Below are 24,491 nucleotides of genomic sequence, written 5' to 3'. Positions count from 1 at the left end.
AACTGATGCTAAGAACTGCATCAGCTAATTTTTATATGTTTTTTAATCTTTTGCCTACTGCCAATCTACTTCAAAAATTACATAGAGCTCCTATTAAGTAAAAGAAACTATCTATTCCTGCCAAAGATACAAAGATCGAGTCCCTGCCCCAAAGGCACTTAAAAGCGAGGGAGAAGACAAATACATAAATGACTGAAATGTATTTAGCAATAAAAATAAATGTCTTGGGCCAGGCGTAGTGGCTCATGCCTGTAATCCCAGCACTTTGGGAGGCCAAGGCTGGGAGGTCACCTGAGGTCAAGAGTTCGAGGCCAACCCAGCCAGCATGGAGAAAAGCCATCTCTACTAAAAATACAAAAATAAGCTGGGTGTGTTGGTGGGCATCTGTAATCCAAGCTACTCGGGAGACTGACAGGAGAATTGCTTGAGCCCGGGAGGCAGAGATTGCAGTGATCAGAGACTGCGCCACTGCACTCTAGCCTGGGCAATAGAGCGAGACTCTGTCTCCAATCGATCAATCCATCAATCAATCAATGTCCTAGGCCAGGCATGATGACTTATGCCTGTAATCCCAACATTTTTGGAGGCTGAGGTAGGAGGATCGCTTGAGCCCAAGGAGTTTGAGACCAGCCTGAGCAACATTGTGAAATCTTGTCTCTATAAACTACACATACACACAGACACAGACACACACAGACACATACACACACACACACACACACACGCATTAACCAGGTGTGGTGGCATGCACCTGTGGTCCCAGCTACTCGAGAGGCTGAGGTGAGAGGATCACCGAGCCCGGGGAGGTCAAGGCTACAGTGAGCTGTGATCACACCACTGCACTCCAGCCCGGGAACAGAGACCGACCCTATCTCAAAATTTAAAAAATAATAATAAAAATAAATGTTCTGGCCAGGCACAGTGGCACATACCTGTAATCCCAGCACTTTCGGAGGCCAAGGCGGGTGGATCATGAGGTCAAGAGATCAAGACCATCCTGACCAACATGGTGAAACACCATCGCTACTAAAAAATACAAAAATTAGCCAGGCGTGGTGGTGCACGCTTGTAGTCCCAGCTACTTGGGAGGCTGAGGCGGAAGAATCACTTGAACCGGGAGCTGGAGGTTGCAGTGAGTCAAGATTGCACCACTGTACTCCAGCCTGGTGTCACAGCAAGACGCCTTCTCAAAAAATAAAATAAAATAAAAATAAATGTTCTATGCAAAACACCATGCTAGGGTGTTTCCTAGGAAAGCAAATTTGCTCTTTTCCTTACCTTTTCTTTCTTTAAGGGAAAGTAGAGAGGGGAGGCTTTATCATTAACACACCTCCAAAGTAGCCACCTTTTAGATGACTTTGAAGGTTAAACAGAACATCTGGGGGATGGGGGAAATGGGGTATGGTAAAGATACATATAAAACTACAAATATTTGAGGTGAATGGGCAAGTGAATCAACTCAAAGTAGGAAAAAAACAAGTCTGAACAAAAAACAATTAAAGAAAGTCAAGGGATTTATGTTGATAAGAACAAGCAGGATGTCTGGCTAAAACAAGGAGTAGTAGGAAAAACGCTGAAAGGCAAACCAAGATACTTTTGTTGTAAGGTATTAAAAAACAGTCTATACAGAATAGAGAAGTAATATGTATAAATCTATACTTTTCTAGGAATAGCATCTTAGCAGTTACTGTGAAGAAACAATAGGAAGAAAGAAAAGGTGAGGTGATGAGGCATGAAACCAGGATGGGGAAGATCAAATAGAAAAGAGACCTGGAAAGATACAGCAGAGGCCCGGCATGGTGGCTCACGCCTGTAATCCCAGCTCTTTGGGAGGCTGAGGCAGGAGTTTGAGACCAGCATGGCCAATGTGGTAAAACCCTGTCTCTACTAAAAATATGAAAATTAGGGCCAAGCACAGTGTCTCAAGCCTGTAATCCCAGTACTCTGGGAGTCCAAGGCAGGCAGATCACCTGAAGTGAGGAGTTCAAGACCAGCCTGACCAACATGGAGAGACCCTGTCTGTAATAAAATACAAAATTAGCCGGGGGTGGCGGCACATGCCTGTAATCCCAGCTACTCAGGAGGCTGAGACAGGAGAATCGCTTGAATTCGGGAGGCGGAGGTTGTGGTGAGCCAAAATCATGCCACTGCACTCCAGCCTGGGCAACAACAGTGAAACTCTGTCTCAAAAAAAAAAAAGAAAGAAAGAAAGAAAATTAGCTGGGCATGGTGGCGAGTGCCTGTCATCTCAGCTGCTTGGGGAACTGAGGCAGGAGAATCTCTTGAACCCTGGAGGTAGAGGTTGCAGTGGGGCGGAATTGCACCACTGCACTCCAGCCTGGGCAACATGAGTGAAATTCCATCTCAAAAAAAAAAGATACAGCAGAGGTAGAATGAAGATGATCTGGAGACAACAAGGACATACAGGATAGGAGAGTCTAAGATGGCTAGAGGTAACTGCTTCTAACACTGGGGTACATATACTCCACAGGTATGGAATGAAAAATGTTAGGAAATTCCATTCATCTCTAGGAAGGCTTTACAATCAAAAGAAAAAATAATAATTTTTTTTTTGAGTTAGAAAACCAGCTGGGCACAGCGGCTCATGCCTGTAATCCCTGCATTTTGGGAAGCTGAGGCAGGAGGACTGTTGAGTCCAGCAGTTCCAGATCAGCCCAGGACATAGCGAAATCCCATCTCTACAAAAAATGAATAAATTTTCAAAAATAAATAAATAAAATTAAAGTTACGAAATCCATTTTAATTGAGAATATGGGAAAACATTTTTAGTATGACATACAGAGATAAATACATAACATCAGAATATAAATTTTTAATATAAAATGCAATGCCAAAATTTCATGTCCATACCCTATGATTTTGCAGTCTCTGATAATCTGCTGAAACAGAAAAATTTTTATGACAGACAAGTTTAAAAACATGGATCTAAGTTGGTGACTCAGAATGGGAATGTCATTTACAGAAAAAGGAAAGTCTTATCACCATATGAATAACTAGCTACTCTTCATTTATGGTGGTTTTAGATATTACCAGCCAGAGATGTCATTTGGGGCAGCAGCAGCTCTTAACTTTCCCTCCCTCCTACCTCTACCAGTTTATACAAATCATTCATTTGCTTAACAAATAATTATTGTGCAGATGCTATCCTAGGTGAAGGAAAATCAGCAGTGAGCAAATCAAACAAAAACCTACATCCATATGAAACATGACATTAAATTTGTGAAATACCTATTACCTCAAACTGACATTCCACACTCAAAATAAATATACTTAAACTAAGAAATTATAACTTCCTTAAGTAGCAACAATGACAGTATAAAAATTAGCTGGGCACGGTGGCTCACACTTGTAATCCCAGCACTTTGGGAGGCTGAGGTGGGCAGATCACTTGAGGTCAGGAGTTCAAGACCAGCCAGACCAACATGGTAAAACCCGTCTCTATTAAAAATACAAAAACTTGCCAGGCTCAATGGCTCACGCCTGTTAATCCCAGCACTTTGGGAGGCCAAGGCGGGCGGATCACAAGGTCAGGAGTTCAAGAGCAGCCTGACCAACATGGTGAAACCCCGTGCCTACTAAAAATAACGAAAGTTAGCTGGGCGTGGTGGTGTGCGCCTGTAACCCCAGCTACTGAGGAGGCTGAGGCAGAAGAATCACTTGAACCCAGGAAGTGGAGGTTGCAGTGAGCCGAGATCGCACCATTGCAGTCCAGCCTGGGCAACAAGAGCAAAACTCCATCTCAAAAAAAAAAAAAAAAAAAAAAAAACCCACTTGATATCATAACCATTTATAGGCTTAATAGTGACAGTTTCACTTCTCTGAGATGTCAGCTTTATGCACAACCTATCAAATGTGTTCAAATGAGGCTCCTTCAGATGTATGTAAAGAATACCTAAAATATGGTAGCTAGCATAGCAAATAAGCTTTCTCAGGCCAAAAAAATAAATAAATAAATTAAAAATCCCAGGCAACAGAGATTTTTCCCCTGGTGGATTTAAAAATCTTAGCAAGCTATCAACAGTTAAAATTTACAAATTAGATGTAAACTTTAAAGTTACTCTTTCCATAGTTGTTCATTTTTTGCTCTGGTATATCTGCCCATTTTCTGAAAATTTATCAGCAATCTGATGCAGTGGGACAATTTGAAGCTGAATTACCAAAACCAAACAAAACATACCATTAGGCCACAAAACAGCAATCAACTTATTCCCAAATAAAACATTTAAAGAACTTGAGTAATAGTTCAACTTTAAACACATAAGGAAAACAACTGACCTCCACACAAAAAAATCCATAAATTCAGTTCTACACACACACGCGCGCGCGCGCGCACACACACACACACACACACACACACAGACATTCAGTGCAGTTAAATCACACGAAAGAGACTTTTACCTCTAATAGTAAATCCCATAGCCCAGTAGGTTTGGGGATCAAATTACCTGTTGCATTTTCTTGTATTCACCCACTCTGGCATAGGCCATGAAGAGGTGAGAGTGATACTCCTCACTATTGGGAACTTTCTTCACAGCTGCCTCATAAAGTTTTGTAACTAACTCCGCTAAGATAAAGAGAAATAAGATTTAAGTTATACTTCAAGAAAATTCTAATGGCATTCTTTCTATTTGGCAGAAATAGCTGTCTCCTATTATTATGGAAGAAGTATCTGCTTTGCCTCATCCAGTCATCACTCATCTCTTGGTTAGGTGGTGTTTGGATGAAGCATGGAATAGGTCAAGCCTCCTCATAACATTTACAACGTATAAGACCCTCTAGGATCTGGCCTCTGTCTCCTCTTTCCCTCAGCACTTTATCATGTAGCCACAAACTATCTGTAGTTCCACCAGATTCTCTGGGTTATATCATACATACCTCTATGCCTCTACATTCATCCCTCTGCCTGAATTCTCCTTTCCTCTCTTTTATACTCAGTGACCATCAGCCAAGACCCAATTCAACTGTAAGCTGAACTGTAAGACTTTCCCTAAATACCATCTCTGCTCCTCCACTGCAATTTGATCACTGCCTCCCTCTCCCATCTTGGAATCTTATATAAGTATACTGTAGCCTTTTTTTCTTTTTTTGGAGACAGGGTCTCACTCTGTTGCCCAGGCTAGAGTGCAATGGCACAATCACAGCTCACTGTAGCCTCGACCTTTCAAGCTGAGGTGATTCTCTGACTTCAGCTTCCCAAGTACCTGGGACTACAGGCACGTGCCACCACGACTGCCTTATTTTTTGTAGAGACAGGGTTTTACCACGTTGCCCAGGCTAAACTGCAGCATTCATTAATACATAGCATAGTACACTGTCTATTGATCTATTTCTCCTTATAGACTATGAGTGACATGACAGCAGAAAGTGAAATTTTTTTTTTGAGACAGTGTTTCACTCTGTTGCCCAGGCTGGAGTGCAATGGCACAATCTCGGCTCACCACAACCTCCACCTCCCAGGTTCAAGCAATTCTCCTGCCTCAGCCTCTCGAGTAGCTGGGATTACCATGTCCAGGTAATTTTGTATTTTTAGTAGAAATGGGGGGTTTCTCCATGTTGGTCAGGCTGGTCTTGAACTCCTAACCTCAGGTGATCCACCCACCTCAGCCTCCCAAAATGGTGGGATTACAGGCATGAGCCACTACACCCAGCCCAAAGTGCATCTTTTATCTTTCACTCTGACAGAATACCAGCCATAGAGAAACATTCCAACAATATTTGTGGAGTAAATGATTTTTTTTTAAACACTGGAGAAGAATCCATATCCCCAAATCAACATAACCCTTAAATATTCAGATATAATACCTCAACTCTTAAGTTTTATCTTTCTTAACAATTAAAAACAAAATTGAGGCTGAGTACACTGGCTCATGCCTATAATCCTAGCACTCTGGGAGGCTGAGACAGGTGGACTGATTGAGCCCAGGAATTCAAAACTAGCCTGGGCAACACAGCAAAACCACGTCTCAAAAAAAAAAAAAAATTGGTGAAAATATTTAAGGTTACAAATACCAAGTGTTACAATCTGAGGTATCTGAATGAATGAAGAGAGAAAGAATACCAAGTGTTGACAAGCATGTGAAGCAATCAGAACTAAAAAACTGCTGTTCTATTTATAAAAGAAGTTGACATTACCTTTCTTTAAGCTAAACATACACTTACCCCATGACTTCACAATTCCAATCCTAAATATTGTAATGTAGTTACCCAGTGAAACATTTTGTGATAATAAAAATGAATTAACTACAGTCATTTGGCTATTAGATAAAAAATGCAAGTCATAGAATACATACAGTACAGATACACTAACAAAGTTTAAAATTAAGCAAAACTAATAATGTATTACTAAGAGAAACAAATGTAATAAACATTAAAAGAAAAGCAAGAGAATAAAAAATATTCAGAATAGCAAGTAACTCCTGGTAGGTAAAAGGAGAATTAAGATTGATAGAGGAGGCCAGGCGCAGTGGCTCACGCCTGTAATCCCAGCATTTTAGGAGACCAAGGCAGGTGGATCACATGAGGTCAGCAGTTTGAGACCAGCCTGGCCAACATGGTGAAACCCCATCTCTACTAAAAATACAAAAATCGGCCAGGCATAGTAGCTCACTCACACCTCTTATCCCAGTACTTTGGGAGGCCAAGGTTGGCGGATCAAGAGATCGAGACCATCCTGGCCAAGATGGTGAAACCACATCTCTACTAAAAATGCAAAAATTAGCTGGGCATAGTGGTGCACACCTGTACTTCCAGCTACTCACAATCGCTTGCACGTGGGAGGCGGAGGTTGCAATGAGTGAAGATTGCACCACTGCTCTCCAACCTGGCAACAGAGCGAGACTCCATCTCAAAAAAAAATAAAAACAAAATACAAAAATTAGCTGGGCATGGTAGTACATGCCTATAATCTCAGGTACTTGGGAAACCAAGAGAGGAGAACTGCATAAACCCAGGAGGTGGAGGTTTCAATTCTCCTGCCTCAGCTTTCCGAGTAGCTGAGATTACAGGTGCACACCACCATGCCCAGCTAATTTTTGTATTTTTAGTAAAGACGGGGTTTCACCATGTTGGCCAGGCTGGTCTCAAACTCCTGACCTCAAATGATCCTCATGTCTCGGCCATCCAAGTGCTGGGATTTACAGGCATAAGCCACCACACCGACCAATGCTCCATTTCTTTTTTATTTTTATTTTTATTTTTTCTCTCTCTTTCTTACACATTGCTACAAAGACGTGTCCAAAACGCTCCATTTCTTAAATTAGGTGGTGGGGGGCTGGGCACTGTGGCTCACAACCATAATCCCAGCACTTTGGGAGGCCGAGGCAGGCGGATCACAAAGTCAGGAGATCCAGACCATGCTGGCTAACATGATGAAAACCCCATCTTTACTGAAAACACACATACACAAAAGAGAAAAAAAATGAGCTGGGCATGGTGGCACGCGCCTATAGTCCCAGCTGCTCGGGAGGCTGAGGCAGGAATCACTTGAACCCAGGAGGCAGAGGCTGTAGTAAGCCGAGATTGAGCCACTGCACTCCAGCCTGAGTGACAGAGTAAGACTCCGTCTCCAAAAAAAAAAAAAAAAATTAGGCCGGGCCCGATGTCTCACATCTGTAATCCCAGCACTTTGGGAGGCCGAGGTGGGCGGATCACAAGGTAAGGAGATCGAGACCATCCTGGCTAACATGGTGAAACCCAGTCTCTACTAAAAATACAAAAAATTAGCCAGGCATGGTGGTGCATGCCCATAGTCCCAGTTACTCAGGAGGCTGAGGTGGGAGAATCACTTGAACCTGGAAGGCAGAGGTTGCAGTAGGCTAAGATTGCGCCACTACACTTCAGCCTGGACAACAGAGTGAGACTCTGTCTCAAAAAAAACAAAAATTAGGTGGTAGGTTCATGAGTTTTCATTATTATACATCAAATTTACTGATATATTACATAGATTCTTTTTTAATATGTACTATGAAAAATGTGTATTATTTCACAATAAAATATTTTAGAAATCAACAATAAAAACCTTCATTTCAGAAGAAATGATGGACTACTTAGGATATGCTCTGAAATAATCTGGCAGGGGAAAGGGTGTAAACAAAATAAAATGGGCCATGTGTTAATTGCTGAAGGTGGATAATGAGAACAATGGAGTTTATTATTCTATTCTATTTTTATCTGCTTGACATTTTCCATATTAAAAAGTGAAAATAAGGGTGAGGTCTCCATTCAGCAAATCAAAATATCACAAACGAAGTCACTTTAATCCTCATTCCAATTCAAGGATCCTAATGCTTGTAAACTACCCTTTCTATCTACAGTTCTCAAAAACCCTGGCTAATGCGTTATTCTACCTACTGTCATCCATTCAAATCATGGGTGACAAATCATGATTTGTCAAAGGACAAACAGATAACTTAATCAGAAACATCCAAAAACAATGAAAAGAAAGAAACATACGTCGGTGCATCTCCCGGTAAAGGATAGTCAGTGCCTGCAGTGAGTTGTCATCTGTGGGTTCAAGGGCTGCCACCTCCTGTGCCAGAGTAAAGGCTTCCTCTTGCTTTCCAGTTCTCTGTAAACCAATTGCCTTTAAAACCTGATAGTAACAAAAGAAAAATCAGTGTTTAAAAGGACAGAAAAGGAAATATGAACCAAAGAAAGCAGATCTGAAAGCACAAGTGTTAAGGTATGCCTAGGTTGCTGGTATGCTAAACCGAGTTTCAGGCCAGGTGCGGTGGCTCACGTCTGTAACTGCAGCATTTTGGGAGGCCAAGATGGGCACATCACTTGAGCCCAGGAGTTCGATACCAGTCTGGGCAACATGATGAGACTCTATCTCTACAAAAAATAAAAAATTAGCTGGGTACACTGGCGTGCACCCAGCTACTTGACAGGTTGAGATGGGAGGACTGCTTGAGCCCAGGAGGTTGATCACATCACTGCACTCCAGCGTGGGCGACAGAATGAGATCCTGTCTCGGAAAAAAAAAAAAAAAAAGAGTAAACAATAGGCCTGGGATGGTGCACTCATGCCTATAATTCCAACACTATGGGAGACTAAGTCAGCAGGACCACTTGAGCCCAGGACTTTGAGACCAGCCTAGGCAACAGAGTGAGACCTTTTATCTGTAGAAAAATTTGAAGAAAAACAACAGGCCAGATGTGGTGGCTCAAGAATGTAACCCCAGCACTTTGGAAGGCCGAGGTGAGAGGATTGCTTGAGTCCATGAGTTCAAGACTAGCCTCGGCAACATAGTGAGACCACATTTTTACAAAAAGTTTAAATATTAGTCAGGTGTGGTGGTGCACATCTGTGTGGTCTCAGCTATTCAAGAGGCTGAGGTAGGAGGATCACTTCAGCCTGGAAGGTCGAAGCTGCAGTGAGCTGTCATCATGCCACTGCAGTCCAGCCGAGGCAACCGAGTGAGAGAGAACCTACCTCAAAAAAAAAAAAAAAAAAAAAGCCAGGCATGGTAGTATACCCTGTATTCCCAGCTACAGGGGAGGCTGAGATGAGGGGATCATTTAAGCCCAGAAGGCCAAGGCTGCAGTGAGCCATAGATATGCTACTGCACTGCAGCCTGGGTGATAGAGACCTTGTCTCAAAAAAAAAAAAAAGTGCACAATATTGCTTAAAAGGATTCTGTGAAGATAAAATAGTTAAATTAGGTAAGTAATATGCAAATAAATAAACAGCAAGCTTTTATTGAAATATCACGGCCGGACACAGTGGCTCACACCTGTAATCCCAGCACTTTGGGAGGCCAAGGCAGGCGGATCACGAGGTCAGGAAATACAGACCATCCTGGCTAACACAGTGAAATATCATCTCTACAAAAATTACAAAAAATTAGCCAGGCGTGGTGGCACGTGCCTGTAGTCCCAGCTACTCAGGAGGCTGAGGCAGGAGAATTGCTTGAACCCAGGAGGCAGAGATTACAGTGAGCCGAGATCCCGCCACTGCATTCCAGCTGGGCTACAGAGCAAAACTCCAACTCAAAAAAAAAAGGAAGTATCACTTGTGGCATGTAAGTGACCATGGAAAAAACTGACCTAAAAAGTACCGAGAAAAAACACAAATAGCCAGGTGCAGTGGCTCGTGCCTGTAATCCCAGCACTCTGGGAGGCTGAGGCGGGCAGATCACCTGAGGTCAAGAGTTCGATACCAGTCTGGCCAACATGGCGACACCCCGTCTTTAAAGAAAAAAAAAAAAGAGAAACCCCATCTCTACTAAAAAAATGTACAAAACTAACTGGGCATGGCGGTAGCATGTGTAATCCCAGATACTCGTGAGGTAGAGACAGGAGAATCGCTTGAACCCGGGAGGCAGAGGATGCAGTGAGCTAAGATCGCGCCATTGCACTCCAGCCTAGGCAATAAAAGTGAAACTCCGTCTCAAAAAAAGAAAAAACACAAATAGTAAAGAGATTTAACACCCTTTCTCTTTAAGGTATCGAATTACAAATATAAGCCGCCAAATATAAGTAACTGAAGGGCAAATGAAGTTACCTTAGCACAATGCAGATCCTTATGTTTCTTCAACAGTTTATCTGCTTGCTGAATTGCCATTTTATTATTACCATTGTCAAGATAATCTATGTAAAAACAAATTATGTGACAGTTATTATATTCCTTCAACAACAAACATAAAAAATGCACCAACTGGTATGAGATGTTTTGGAAAGTGTCTTAATTTGCTATATAAAACATCATGGAGGCTGGGCATGGTGGCTCATGCCTGGAATCCCAGCACTTCGGGAGGCTAAGGCAGGTGGATCACTTGAGGCCAGGAGTTCAAGACCAGCCTGGTCAACATGGATAAACCCTGTCTCTATTAAAACTACAAAAATTAGGCTGGGCACAGTGGCTCATGTCTGTAATACCAGCACTTTGGGAGGCTGAGGCAGGTGGATCATGAAGTCAAGAGATTGAGACCATTCTGGTCAACAGGGTGAAACCCCGTCTCTACTAAAAATACAAAAATTAGCTGGGCATGGTGGTGCCCACCTGTAGTCCCAGCTACCTGGGAGGCTGAGGCAGGAGAATTGCTTAAACCCAGGAGGTGGAGGTTGTGGTGAGCCGAGATCACGCCATTGCATTTCAGCCTGGGGAACAAGAGCGAAACTGTGTCTCAAAAAAAGAAAAAAAAAAAACTAAAAGAATTAGCCAGGAAGTGGTGATGCACACCTGTAGTCCCAGCTACTCAGGAGGCTGAAGCACAAGAATTGGTTGAACCTGGGAGGCAGAGGTTGCAGTGAGCTGAGGTCATGCCACTGTACTCCAGCCTGGGCAACACAGTGAGACTCTGTGTAAAAAAAGAGTAATAAAATAAAATAAATAATAATAATAAAACAAAAAAATAAAAACATCATGGGTACAGTGCAGTGGCTGTACTCTGGGAGGCCAAGGTGGGTGAATTACTTGAACCTAGGAATTCGAGATCAGCTCTGGCAACTTAGTGAGACACTGTCTCTAGAAGAAATATAAAAATTAGCCAGGCATGTTGCCATGTGCCTGTAATCCCAGCTACTCAGGAGGCTGAAGTAGGAGGATCGTTTGAGCCTACAATGAGCTATGGTCGCGCCACTGCGCCACTCCAGTCTGGGCAACAGAGTGAGACCCTGATTCAAAAAAGCATCTTTTTTTTTTTTTTTTTTTTTTTTTGAGATGGAGTCTTGCTCTGTCACCAGGCTGGAGTGCAGTGGCGCAATCTCGGCTCACTGCAACCTCTGCCTCCTGGATTCAAGCCATTCTTCGTCCTCAGCCTCCCGAATTGCTGGGGCCACAGGCACGTGCCACCACGCTCAGCTAATTTTTTTGTATTTTTAGTAGAGAAGGAGTTTCACCATGTTGGCCAGGATGGTCTCGATCTCTTGACCTCATGATCCGCCCACCTCGGCCTCCCAAAGTGCTGGGATTACAGGCGTGAGCCACAGCGCCTGGCCAAAAGCATCCTTTCTTAATTTAAAAAAAAATTTTAATAAATAAAAATATCACTGATCTAATTTTAACTATAAATGGCTAGGATGGTCCAGAATACAAACTTAAATTCCTATAGTCATCTCTTATCTACAAGCAGTGTAATTGTGTTATATTAGTCCTTAGTGAAGATTCAATACTATTCGTATTTAGATGAGATCACATTCATATTTTCATCTATGGATAATTAATGAGTTTAGTCACCAAAACCTTAAATTCTTTAAAAATTAAAATAATAACTAGAAAGTAGCCTTTATAGTATTCAAGCCTCAAATCTACCAAGTAGACTATGTTCCTTCAATAAGATATATTTAATGAGTACTGACTTTCCCACAGAGTTAAGTATAATTTGCTAAGGAAAAAAATGAGAGGTTTTACCCATAAGATTGGGAGGTGGTTGGGCCAGGCATGGTGGCTCGCGCCTGGAATCTCAGCACTTTGGGAGGCCGAGGTGGGTAGATCACGAGGTCAAGAGATCGAGACCATCCTGGCCAACATGGTGAAACCTCATCTCTACTAAAAATACAAAAATTAGCCAGGCATGGTGGCACGCACCTGTAGTCCCAGCTACTTGGGAGGCTGAGGCAGGAGAATCACTTGAACTTGGGAGATGGAGGTTTCGTGAGCCAAGATTGTGCCACTGCACTCCAGCTTGTGTGCCACTGCACTCTAGCTTGGGCGACAGAGAGACTCCAACTGGGGGGTGGGGAGGAAATTGGGAGGTAAGGAAATGAAGTCCAATAATAGCAGGAATAGGCAAGGAAAATAGTACTTTTTTTTTTTTTTAAGACAGGGTCTTGCTCTGTCACCCAGTCTGGAGTACAATGGCAGTATCTTGGCTCACTGCAACCTCCACCTCCCAGGTTCAAGTGGTTCTCCTGCCTCAGCCTCCCCAGTAGCTGGGCCTACATGTGCCTGCCACCATATCCAGTTAATTTTTGTATTTTTAGTAAAGACAGGGTGTTGCCATGTTAGCCTGGCTGGTCTTGAATTCCTGAACTCGTGATCCACCCACCTCGGCCTCCCAAAGTGGTGGGATTTACAGGAGTGAGCCACTGCACCACCACAGCTGGCCCTTTTTTTTTTTTCCTGAGATGAGATCTCACTCTGTCACCCAGGTTGGAGTACAGTAGCACGATCTCAGCTCACTGCAACCTCTGCCTCCCAGGTTCAAGCAATTCTCCTGCCTCAGTCTCCCGAGTAGCTGGGATTACAGAGGCACACCACACACCCAGCTAATTTTTGCATTTTTAGTAGAGATGGCATTTCGCCATGTTGGCCAGGCTGGTCTCGACCTTCTGACCTCAGGTGATCCACCCACCTCAGCCTCCTAAAGTGCTGGAATTACAGGTGTGAGCCACTGCGCCTGGCCAGAAAATAGCATTTTAAAACATTCTTGTTAAAACAGTAATTAGCACTTACTTTGAAGAACAATTGACTTTTAGGTTTCTCAAAGCTATGCATCCATTTCCCAAAAAAATTTATTGTATATGTTTAAGATATACAATATGTTTTTTTGTTGTTGTTTTGAGATGAGGTCTCACTCTGTCATCCAGGCTGGAGTACAGTGGCCCAATCATGGCCCAATGTAGCCTTGAACTCCTAGTCTCAAGTGAGCCTCCCATCTCAGCCTCCCAAAGTGCTGGGATTACAGGCATGAGTCACCCACAACCAGGAACATGATGTTTTAATAAACCTGTACATAGTGAAATAATCACTACAGTGAAGCAAATTACTATATCCATCACATCACACATTTACTCTGTGTGATAAGAGCTCTTAAAATTATCTCTTGGCAAATTTCCAGCATACAGTACAATATTATTACTATAGTCCTGCTATATGTTAGATCTCTAGACTTACTCATCCTACATACCTGTGAGTTTGTATACTTTGACCTATATCTCCTCATTTTCTCCCCTCCTCCTTGCCCCTGGTAACCACTGTCCTACTCTCTTACTAAGTATTCAACTCTTTTTAGATTCTACCAGCAAGATAACGTAGTATTTTTCTTTCTGTGTCTGGCTTACTTCACTTAGCATAATGATCTTCTGGTTCATCCATGTTGTCACAAATGGCAGTATCTCCTTTCTTAAGGCTCAGTAATATCCCATTGTGTATATATATCCCACCATTTCTTTATCCATTCATCATCAATGAACACACAGGTTATTTCATGTCTTGGCTACTGTGAATAATACTGCAAGATACATCTCTATAAGTTGCTGATGTCATTCATTTTCAGTATATAACCAGCAGAGAGATAGCTGCATCATGTGGTAGTTCTATTTTTAACTTGTTAAGGACCCTCCACACTGTTTACTATAATAGCTCTACCAATTTACATTCTCAACGGTATACAAGGGTCTTTTTTCTCCACACCCTTGCCACACTTATTTCTTGTCCTTTTTGTAGCAGCCATCCTAACAGGTGTGAGGTGATATCTCATTGCATTTTTTATTTGCATGTATCTGACGTTTACAACATTAAACACCTTTTCATATACACGTTGGCAATTATTATGTCTTTTCTTTCTTTCAGAAAAATGTCTATTCAGGCCCGTTGCCTATTTTTTAATTGGGTTATTTGGATTTTATTTGGTTTGGGGGGGATTTGGAGTGGGGGTTTAACTACTGAAATGCACGATATATTTCAAATTTTTTTTTTTTTTTGAAACGAAGTCTCACTCTGTTGCCCAGGCTGGAGTACAATGGCACTATCTCAGCTCACTGCAACCTCTACCTCCTGGGTTCAAGCGATTTTCCTGCCTCAGCCTCCTGAATAGCTGAGATTGCAGGTGTGAGCCACCATGGCCAACTAATTTTTGAATTTTTAGTAGAGATGGGGTTTCACCATGTTGGCCAGGATAGTCTCGAACTCCCAACCTCAAGTGATACGCCCGCCTCAGCCTCCCAAAGTGCTGGGATTACAGGCATGAGCCACCATGCCCGGCTGATATATTTCGAATTTTAAGGAACATGGAAACCCACCGTGAAATTGTGTTAGGCCGGGTGCAGTGGCTCACGCAATCCCAGCACTTAGGAAGGCTGAGGCAGGAGGATCACTTGAGGCCAGAAATACAAGACCAGCCCAGGCAACACAGCAAGACCCCACCTCTACAAAAAAATTTAAAAATTTGCCGGGTATTGCTACTTGGGAGGTTTGCTTGAGCCCAGGAGGTCGAGGCTGCAGTGAGCTATTATTGCACTACTGCACTCCACGCTGGGTGGCAGAGCAAAACCCCTGTCCCAAAAAAAAAAAAAGAATTGAGCTATCAAGCACAAAAAAACAGAGAGAAAGCAAAGAAAAAAGACATGGAGGAACCTTAAATTCATATTGCTAAGGGGGAAAAAAAGCCAATCTGAAAAGGCTATATACTATAAAATTCCTATATGGCATTCTGGAAAAGGTGAAACTATAGAGATAGTAAAATAACCAGTGACTGACAGAGGATGGGGGTTGGGATGGATAGGTGGAACAGAGGGGATTTTTAGGGCACTAAAACTATTCTGTATAATACTATAATGGTGGATATATACATTTGTCAAAAACTCATAGAATACACAACACAAAGAATGAGGCCTAAACTATTGCATGGATTTTATTTAACAATTATGTATCATGTTGGCTTAGCAAAGGTAACAAACTTGTATGAATCCAACTTGTTAATAATAAGGGAAACCATGGGGATGGGAAGAGGGAGTATTTGGAAACTCTGTATTTTCTACTCATTTTTCTGTAAACCTAAAACTGCTCTAAAAACAGTCTATTATTTTTTTTACAAAAGCAGATTCATTTCCAGAGAAGAAAAATGAGAAGCATCATAAATGGGAAACAGTACAGTAGCTGTCAATTCTAAATATGCAAAGATGACTGAATGCAGGCCAGTTCACAATCCTCTACCACCACCAGGTTCCTCTTTGCTCATCAAGGTCCCAAATCAGCAAAGGCACAGACAACATAAAATAATCTATGACCCTGGTAGCTCAGAGTGTCCCAAATAACAGAAATAAACTGTCATTTTACTATACGGTTTAAATATTTCTGCAATGAACACTTAACTAAAACTTAGTCACAAGAATGCATGAGTTCCATCTCTTCAATGCACTTAACATTGATGAGCACCAATAATGCTAGGTAAAAAGATAAAAAGCCTTACTCTAGGGAATCACAATTTAGAGAGGAAGGTCAAAGACCTAATATTCTGGAGAGGCACTGGAGAATCACAGAAATCTAAAAGCACATGATCTTGGTCTAAATACCTAAATATCTAATACCAGTTTTCTTAAATCTTTAGCTCAGCTGACAGTCCTTATAAACTACCTGACAAAGACAAACCAGCTCAATAAACGATACCCTCTCTTCCTCATAACTTGATGCCAATCTCATTCAGAATCAGTTCTAAGTTACTACTAACTCAACGATTTTGCAAGGTTCCAGGTTCATAGAACCTATCTTGATCAAAGGGTAAACATCTTTGATGAGATCCATCTCTGAAGGTCTGCCCATAAATGGATCAGACCAAAGGTCAAGACTGTAAGTGTATTTTTCCCTTTCCCTCTGTAGTTGACAAGGTTCTGATACAATGTACCTATTTGCCCATGCCTTATTGTCTGGGAATGGTTTCCAGTGCCCCTGCTGAAGGCTTAGGACTAGATGACCATGTCTAGACCATGAAACTGCAGCCCACCCCAGGGTGGACATTTGATCCAAGCTGGGTAAATCAGGTTTCTTCCTGGTACTCAGTAACTAGAACACTGAAAGCCAGAGTCAGTAAGTTACAAGGAACCTCAGTTGGAAAATAACAAAAATTTTAAGTCTGAGGTTACCAGTGGCAGCTCCAGAATCTCTATTTTGAAGAAACTTTCGGGGATGCAAGTTGATTGATGTGGAACAAAGAAAAAGAGTTGTCTCTTGACTCTTTATTCACATAGCATTTATATAAGAATAAAAAAATGTCAATTACATTTATTGGAAAATCTAGAGAGATTAAGCCTATGGGGTGAGGATAATGAACCCTCCCTTCCCCAGCCACAGCTTGGTGTGGCTACAAAAGCCAACATGTTGGATTCTGGGTAAGTTGATGAGTAAGCAGGAAAAAACAGTCTGAAGAACCAAGCAGGCAGGGCATCGTAGCTCACTCCTATAATCCCAGCACTTTCGGAGGCCAAAGCAGGCGGATCACTTGAGGTCAGGAGTTCAAGACCAGCCTGGCCAACATGGTGAAACCCCGTCTCTACCAAAAAAAAAAAAAAAATTAGCTGGGCATGGTGGCACACGCCTGTAATCTCTGCTACTTGGGAGGCTGAGGCACAAGATCACTTTAACCCAGGAGGCAGAGGTTGCAGTGAGCTGAGATTGTGCCACTACACTCAGCCTGTGTGACAGAGCGAGACTTCGTCTTAAAAAAAAAAAAAAAAAACAAAAGAACCAAGCAGAGAAAAAAATAGACACACAGCGAAAAGCAGAGATGAGCAACTGAGAAGCTTCAGGTCCTGACAGCTTTCTTGTTTCAATCAGGGCCTGGGGCACTACCCTCTTGCATTGGCTCCCACAAGGATTTACAGCAACCTTCTTTACTTGCACTGCTATCAATGTGATTGTTTCTTCACCTGAAAGAGTTTAAAACACTTCACCATATTCAGCCAGGTATCAGGCTCCCCTTTCCTGGACACCTAGGATACTGTGATTAATTGGTTGCTAAGTCCCTTGGGAAAGTTTATTTTCATTTTACATTACTAAATCAGTAATATGTTAAGTAGTCCTTGGAGAAAACAGGCCAATAAAAACCATATCTTAAATCTGTCTTCTTTTTCCTTTTTTTTTTTGAGATGGAGTCTCTATCTGTCACCCATGCAATGGCATGATTTCGGCTCACTGCAACCTCCACCTCCTGGGTTCAAGCAATTCTCCTGCCTCAGCCTCCTGAGTAGCTGGGACTACAGGTGCCCGCCACCACGCCTGGCTAATTTTTATACTTTTAGTAGAGACGGGGTTTCACCATATTGGCCAGACTTGTCTCAAACTCCTGGCCTTATGATCCGCCCATCTCGACCTCCCAAAGTGCTGGGATTACAGGCGTGAGCCGGCAAAGTCTGTCTTCTTAGTAAGTTTTTTAAAGTTACTCAAGGGTATTTGTAGTTTGGCCTTGAAGAATGGTGCCGTTCCCTTAATAAAAGGAGTCAGCCAAAAGCAGCCATCCACAAATCAGGCAATAGAAGCAATAAGATGGACTGGTTAAAGCAATATTTTGCAAAGCATGGGTAAGTGCCACTCCAAATGAAATATTTTTAGTTCTTGCAGACAGCCCTAGATTATACGCACAGTGAAAAAGTTAATCTCTTTCCTAATACTTCCTTTACATTAAAGAGAAAGTGTCAGCTTGGTACTAGCCTACTATTTCTCTAATAATCACTAGCATCTTTTTTTTTTTTTTTTTTTTTTTTTTTGAGATGGAGTCTCGCTCTTGTTGCCCAGGCTGAAGTGCAATGATGCGATCTCGGCTCACCACAACCTCTGCCTCCTGGGTTCAAGCAATTCTCCTGCCTCAGCCTCCCAAGTAGATGGGGTTATAGGTACCTGCCACCACACCTGGCTAATTTTTGTATTTTTAGTAGAGATGGGATTTTGCCATGTTGGCCAGGCTAGTCTCGAACTCCTGGCCTCAGGCAATCCACCCACCTTGGCATACCAAAGTGCTGAGATTATGAGTGTAAGCCACTTCGCCCAGCCAAACCACCGTGCCCAGCCTTGTATGCTTGTTGCACTTGGCCATACCTGAACACAAAAATAATCCAGAATGTCACAGATCCAGGGCAAAAGACCAACAGGGACTCTTTTGGTTATGAGCAAGGTGGGTGTCAGAGGTGGTCTCAGCAATTAGATGGTGCTGGAAGTTCTAGATCCACTGAGACGAGTTCTAGCAAGTTGGGGCTTTTTAAATGGTCATATTTTCAGAATGGAAAAAAATAGGTTGTGCCAAGGGTGACTTTTCTACAGAAAGGCAAGATAGTCTTCACTCACCAAGGTACCCTGTCACTTCTGAGGCAAAATAGGACCAGACTCACAAAGCTACCACACTGTCCAACAGGAGGTCAGAATAAATAGCATTTTTTTTTAAAATAAATACCACTTTTGATTGAGGACTTGAGAGTTTTCATTAATGGACTAGAGCAGTGGTCCCCAACCTTTTTGGCACCAGGGACAGGCTTCATGAAAGACAATTTTTCCACAGATGGCAGGGAGGGATGGTTTTGGGATAAAACCATTCTACCTCAGACATCAGGCATTAGATTCTCATAAGGAGCACCAACCTGGATCCCTCACATGCACAGTTCACAATAGGGTTTGTGCTCCTACTCCTATGAGCTAATCTGACAGGAGGTGGCGCTCAGGCAGTAATGCTCTCCCCGGCAACACCCTGCTGCTCACCTCCTGCTATGCGGCCAGTTCCTACCACGCCACAGACCAGCATCGATCTACCATCCAGAGGTCAGGAACTCCTAAACTATGAACTATAGTAGAATAATTACCTGAGCCAGGCACCCAAGAGAAATGTCCTAACTCACCAAAGAAGTGATTGTCACACACTGGAAAATACACTATACCTAATCCAGGCTAGTCCAAGACTGCAGGCCAGTACAACATATTAAACAAGACATCTTATTTCTGTATGTGTGTATATTCTAAAGACTACGCAAACATTTTTCCTACTTTGAACCTTCTCTATTTCTATTATGCAATTTGCTGACCTAGCAATTTCCATATTCTATACAGATAATTATTAAGTGCTATACCTGACCATCAGTTCCACTTCCAATTATTTAAAAATAAAAGGGTGAAATTAAAAAAATAAATAAATAAAAATAAATAAAAGTATGGGGGGGGGGCTGCATAACAAAACAGAATCAGATATTTATTATCTCCCTCCATCCCTTCCGTTCCCTAATCCATAACCACTGAAAACATTTTAAAATGAAGAATAATGGGCAGGGTGTGGTGACTCACACCTATAACTCCAGCACTTTGGGATGCCAAGGCAGGCAGACTGCTTGAGCTTAGGAGTTCAAGACCAGCCTGAACAACATGGTGAAATCCTGTCTCTACAAAAAATACAAAAATTAGCCAGACGTGGTGGTGCCCACCTGCAGTCCTGGTACTCAGGAGGCTAAGGAGGATGGATGACTTGAGCCTGGGAAGTGAAAGTTACAGTGAGCCAAGACACTCCAGCCTGGCTGACAGAGCCAGATCTTGTCTCAAAAAAAGAATAATGAAAGAAGGCACTGGTGCTTACCAAGTAACACAAGAGTACAAAATCTGCTGTGAGCTACATAGCAAAAGAGAACAATTTTAGCAAAAGGAGACCAAATAATCAAGTAGGGGTTCTAGTAAGGTCATGAGTGGAAGTTTTCAAAAAACTAAAAATGCAATTATCATTAGGAGAAAATAACAAAAAAAAAAAAATTAAAATTAAAACTAAAATTAGGAGAAAATACCAAAAAAAAAATGCAATACTCAAACTTATCAGTAATGCAAAATGTATTGTGAAGATGTTTGAACTAATCAAATCTATGCACACAGAAAAGCTAGTCCAACCCTAAACACCACAAGTAAAATTTCAACCTACCACAATTTCACAATGAATCACCTTACAGCCCTGTCCACATGTACCTTCAATGATATCCAGCAAGAGCTGAGGCCCCAAGCAAGGTTTCCAACACAACTGTAAAATCCTGAAACCTCGGCAGTACAAATATTGTTGTACAAAGATAGTGGTGCTGCTGAATCTGAACTTGGTGAAGGGCTGAGCTCTCAGTGAGAATGCCAGCTCTACAATTAGGTAGCTACAATCCTGAGCAAGTTAATCTCTAGGCTTCAGTTTGATCACAATAATCTTACCTACCTAATAGGGCAGTTAGCCCACCAGTAAACACCAATTAATGCTGATAGTCGTTGAATTTTTGGCTGGTGGGCAAGTACCACCACAGATGAATTTGTTCATTTATCAGGATGTCTGAATTCAAGGAACCATAGTTGTTTGGAGGTACTAAAGTATTTAAACAACAAAAGTGTGGAGTTCAAAAGTCAAATGTGTTCAAGTGCTGAATTCACAGTCTGTACTGTTCTTTTCCTAGTCCTGCCAGTTTATACTAATCGCCTTAGAATTCCTGAAGAAAGCCTCTTCTAATCCTCTTCCCATGTACATATAACAAGAGCTACATAATTCTGACTTCAGTTTTGAGAATATAACTTGTTAATATATCCTGGTTCATATATCTTGATGTTTAGTGATGTGAAATGGACATGGTGTTTACCACTGGACAGTCAATTAATTAACACTATTAATTCTAAACAACCTTTGGTCCTCAAGAACAATTTTAAAAATCAAAATACTCTTGAAAGTATTGAGTCTTTTTAGTTTAAAAAAAAAAAGTCTGCAAACAGCTGCTGCACAAAGATGTAATAAGTCACAAATTATGAACCCTGGATTCAGTTCTTACCTTCCATCACCCACCTTGTACATATTTTTGCCCTCTGAAAATATACACTGGAGGACAAGGGCATGAGAATATGCAGCCCCAGGGAAATGGGAAATCAGAATCCTTTCTCTGTGTGACCTCAGGCAAAATCAGTGTCTTCAGCTCAAAGTGAGGTGGTTTCTAGCGCAGAGGTTAAGAAGGTGAGCCTGGGCCAGGTGCAGTGGCTCACACCTGTAATCCCAGCACTCTGGGAGGCCGAGGCAGGAGGATTGGTTGAGCTCAGGAGTTTTAGACCAGACTGGGCAACATGGCAAAACGTATTCTCTACAATACATACAAAAATTAGCCAGCATGGTGGCAGGCACCTGTAATCCCAGCTACTCAGGAAGCTGAGGCAGGAGAATCACTTGAACCCAGGAGGTAGAGGTTGCAGTGTGCTGTGATTGTGCAACTGCACTCTAGCTTTGATGACAGAAAGAGACTGTCTCCCAAAAAAAAAAAAAAAAAAAAAAAGGTAAGCCTGGAGCCAGGCTTGGTGGCTCATGCCTATAATCCCAGCACTTTGGGAGGCTGCGAAAGACAGATTACTTGAGGTCAGGAGTTCAAGACCAGACTAGCCAACATGGTAAAATCCTGTCTCTGCTAAAAACATAGAAGTTCTCTGGGCCTGGTGGCATGAGCCTGTAATCCCAGCAACTCAGGAGGCTGAGGCAGAAGAATCACTAGAACCTGGGAGATTGAGGGTGCAGTGAGCTGAGATTACGACACTGTACTCCAACCTGAGCGACAGAGACTCCTCTGGCTCCAAGAAATACTAACTGAGGCCGTGCTCAGTGGCTCACACCTGTAATCCCAGCACTTTGGGAGGCCGAGGTGGGCGGATCACTTGAGGTCAGGAGAGTTGCAAAACAGCCTGGCCAACACGGTGAAACCCGGTCTCTACTAAAAATACAAACTTTAGCTAGGCGTGGTGGCACATGCCTGTAATCCCAGCTACTCGGGAGGCTGAGGCAGGAGAATTGCTTGAACCCGGGAGGTGGAGGTTGCACTGAGTGGAGATAGCAGCACTGCACTCCAGCCCAGGTGACAGAAGTGAGACTCCTCTTAAAAAAAAAAGAAATAAATACTAGCTAAGTGGCCTTAGAAAAATTACACAATGTCAATAAAGCCCTAGATTCCTCATCTGTTTTGTTGCTGTTGTTGTTAAACAGTTCAGGGGCTGGAAAAAACAGTACCCACCTCTTGAGAATGGGTGAAGATTATATTACACAACCCATATAAAAGGCCAAGGCCAATGACTGTTATAATGAGTGCTCTATCAACTTCAGCTATTATTACTACTTCCCAACCCACAGGATTGTTGCTAGAATCAAATGAGATGTGAGAGTAAAGAATCATATAAATTATGAAATAAAAGCAGAACTAACTGTGGCCAGAAACAAAGTTAACCACCGCCCCCACTCCCAAAATGATTCCCGACATGGGGAGAAGCCTCCAATGTAACATTCACACGAGGTCTATAAACATGAGGTCTACTTTTGGTAAAAACCGCTGACCTTGAAGCTTCCTCACCATTAAGTGAGACAGACCAAAACCATACAACCATCTAAAAGGAAAGGAAATGCAAAAAGAACCAATCCAATTACACAGTATCTCGGTTATTGGAAAAGGGTTTCTCCCAAACTCAAATCTGTGATTTTTCACTATCAAGGTAACTGGATGACATCAAGGTCTTCAAGCCTGTGGGTTGAGGTAAGAGCTGTGAAGAGGGATCTGCATAGCACAGGGAAGGAAAACTGCAGAGAAAACCACAGAGAAGCTGCAGAAAGCAGAAGCCCTCCAGTAGTTCTGCATGCCCCTCTGACACAAGCTATCACAATCTCTTCACCGCTATTTTGGGCCCAAGACCCCCTCCCCCCGCCTCCCACGTGTGCCCAGAGCAGCTGCTTCTCCACCAAACAGCTCTGGATTGGGAGCCTGGAATCTCGCGCCTGCTCCTGACTCGATCTGGGTGACCTTGCGTCCGCCCCTTCCCCACTCCAGACCTCGGTTTCTACTGTACACCGAGGCCCACCTAGTCAGACAACCCTCTAGTCCCAATTCCCGTAAATAAAAAAATTTCTCGTAGGGAATCATCCCCCTGGCAGGGCTTCCCACCCTTGTGCCGGAGCCGGCTTCCACCTTCGGGGAAATCTCCGGTCTCCTCAGGAGCGGTGGTAATAATGCAGCCTGAGGGTAGCGTAGGTGTCATCAGAATCACGCGTCCCAAGGGGCCTGCCAGGCAGGCCAGCTCTGGTGACCAGCAGCTGACCAGACCGCGCCGCTACCACGTCAGGGCTGAGGAAGCCCGGGCCGGCGCCTACGCGAGGCCCGCGGCTGCGGCCTAGTGGCCCGCGCGGCCCGCCCCCTGCGCCTGCCCGGCCCACGCGCCGGCCCTCAGCACCCCTCCTGGGCTTTCGCTCCAGCCTCGGCAGCCCTCGACGCGTCGGGCTGGAGACCCGACTGGCCCGAGGCACTCACCGTAAATGGGCCGGAGGCGCCTGTCGTTAGGGTCCTGCACATGGCCCCGCGTCGCCATGATGACAAGCGCAGAACTGCAGTGCGCACGCGCGGGGCAGGCCCCCGGGAAGGGGCTGTTAAAGGGCCAGAGTCGAGTTCGCTTGTCTATCGCGATAGTTGTGGAGCTGCGACTGAACGCGCCTGCGCGGAAATGGAATCCTCCACCGTGCCAGATTGCCGCTTCTTTAAACGCTGTTCTTTCACTTTGCAGGTGGTATCAAGCTGGCAAGAGGAGGCAGCTGTTGCTGTTAAAATCTCTTCCGAGTCACTGAGAAGTGAGGAGAGCAGGGGAGAAAGCTCTCGGTCAAAATTAGGGTTCGGCTGCTCCTGTTTACTCTGTCCTGAAGAACCAGTTAGACTTGGCTGTGATTAATTGCAGAGGAACCAGGAACTCCTGGGGGAGAGAGAGAGACCCAAGGAAAAGTTGGGGAAGGGGGTGCTGATCAACAGCAAAAATCT

General features: G+C 43.2%; 1 protein-coding gene across 1 annotated transcript in view; it reads right to left on the bottom strand.

Annotated features, from left to right (window-relative positions):
• NAA25 (N-alpha-acetyltransferase 25, NatB auxiliary subunit) overlaps positions 1 to 24,061 on the bottom strand; it is a 76,428-nt gene extending 52,367 nt beyond the window's left edge. The window contains exons 1-4 of the mRNA XM_064379822.1: positions 23,994 to 24,061; positions 10,525 to 10,610; positions 8,473 to 8,611; positions 4,467 to 4,585 (exon numbers count right to left, since the gene is read on the bottom strand). Coding sequence (XP_064235892.1) covers positions 4,467 to 4,585; positions 8,473 to 8,611; positions 10,525 to 10,610; positions 23,994 to 24,051 — 402 coding nt within the window. The 5' untranslated portion in view covers positions 24,052 to 24,061. The remainder of the gene's footprint in view (positions 1 to 4,466; positions 4,586 to 8,472; positions 8,612 to 10,524; positions 10,611 to 23,993) is intronic.
• Positions 24,062 to 24,491: the final 430 nt, after the last annotated feature.

This window comes from Aotus nancymaae, unplaced genomic scaffold, assembly GCF_030222135.1.
Source record: "Aotus nancymaae isolate 86718 unplaced genomic scaffold, 86718_ANA_hifiasm-v0.15.2.pri h1tg000021l, whole genome shotgun sequence".
NCBI lineage: Eukaryota > Metazoa > Chordata > Mammalia > Primates > Aotidae > Aotus > Aotus nancymaae.
Note: the sequence above shows the minus strand (reverse complement) of the source record. Positions and strands in the feature narration are given on the sequence as shown.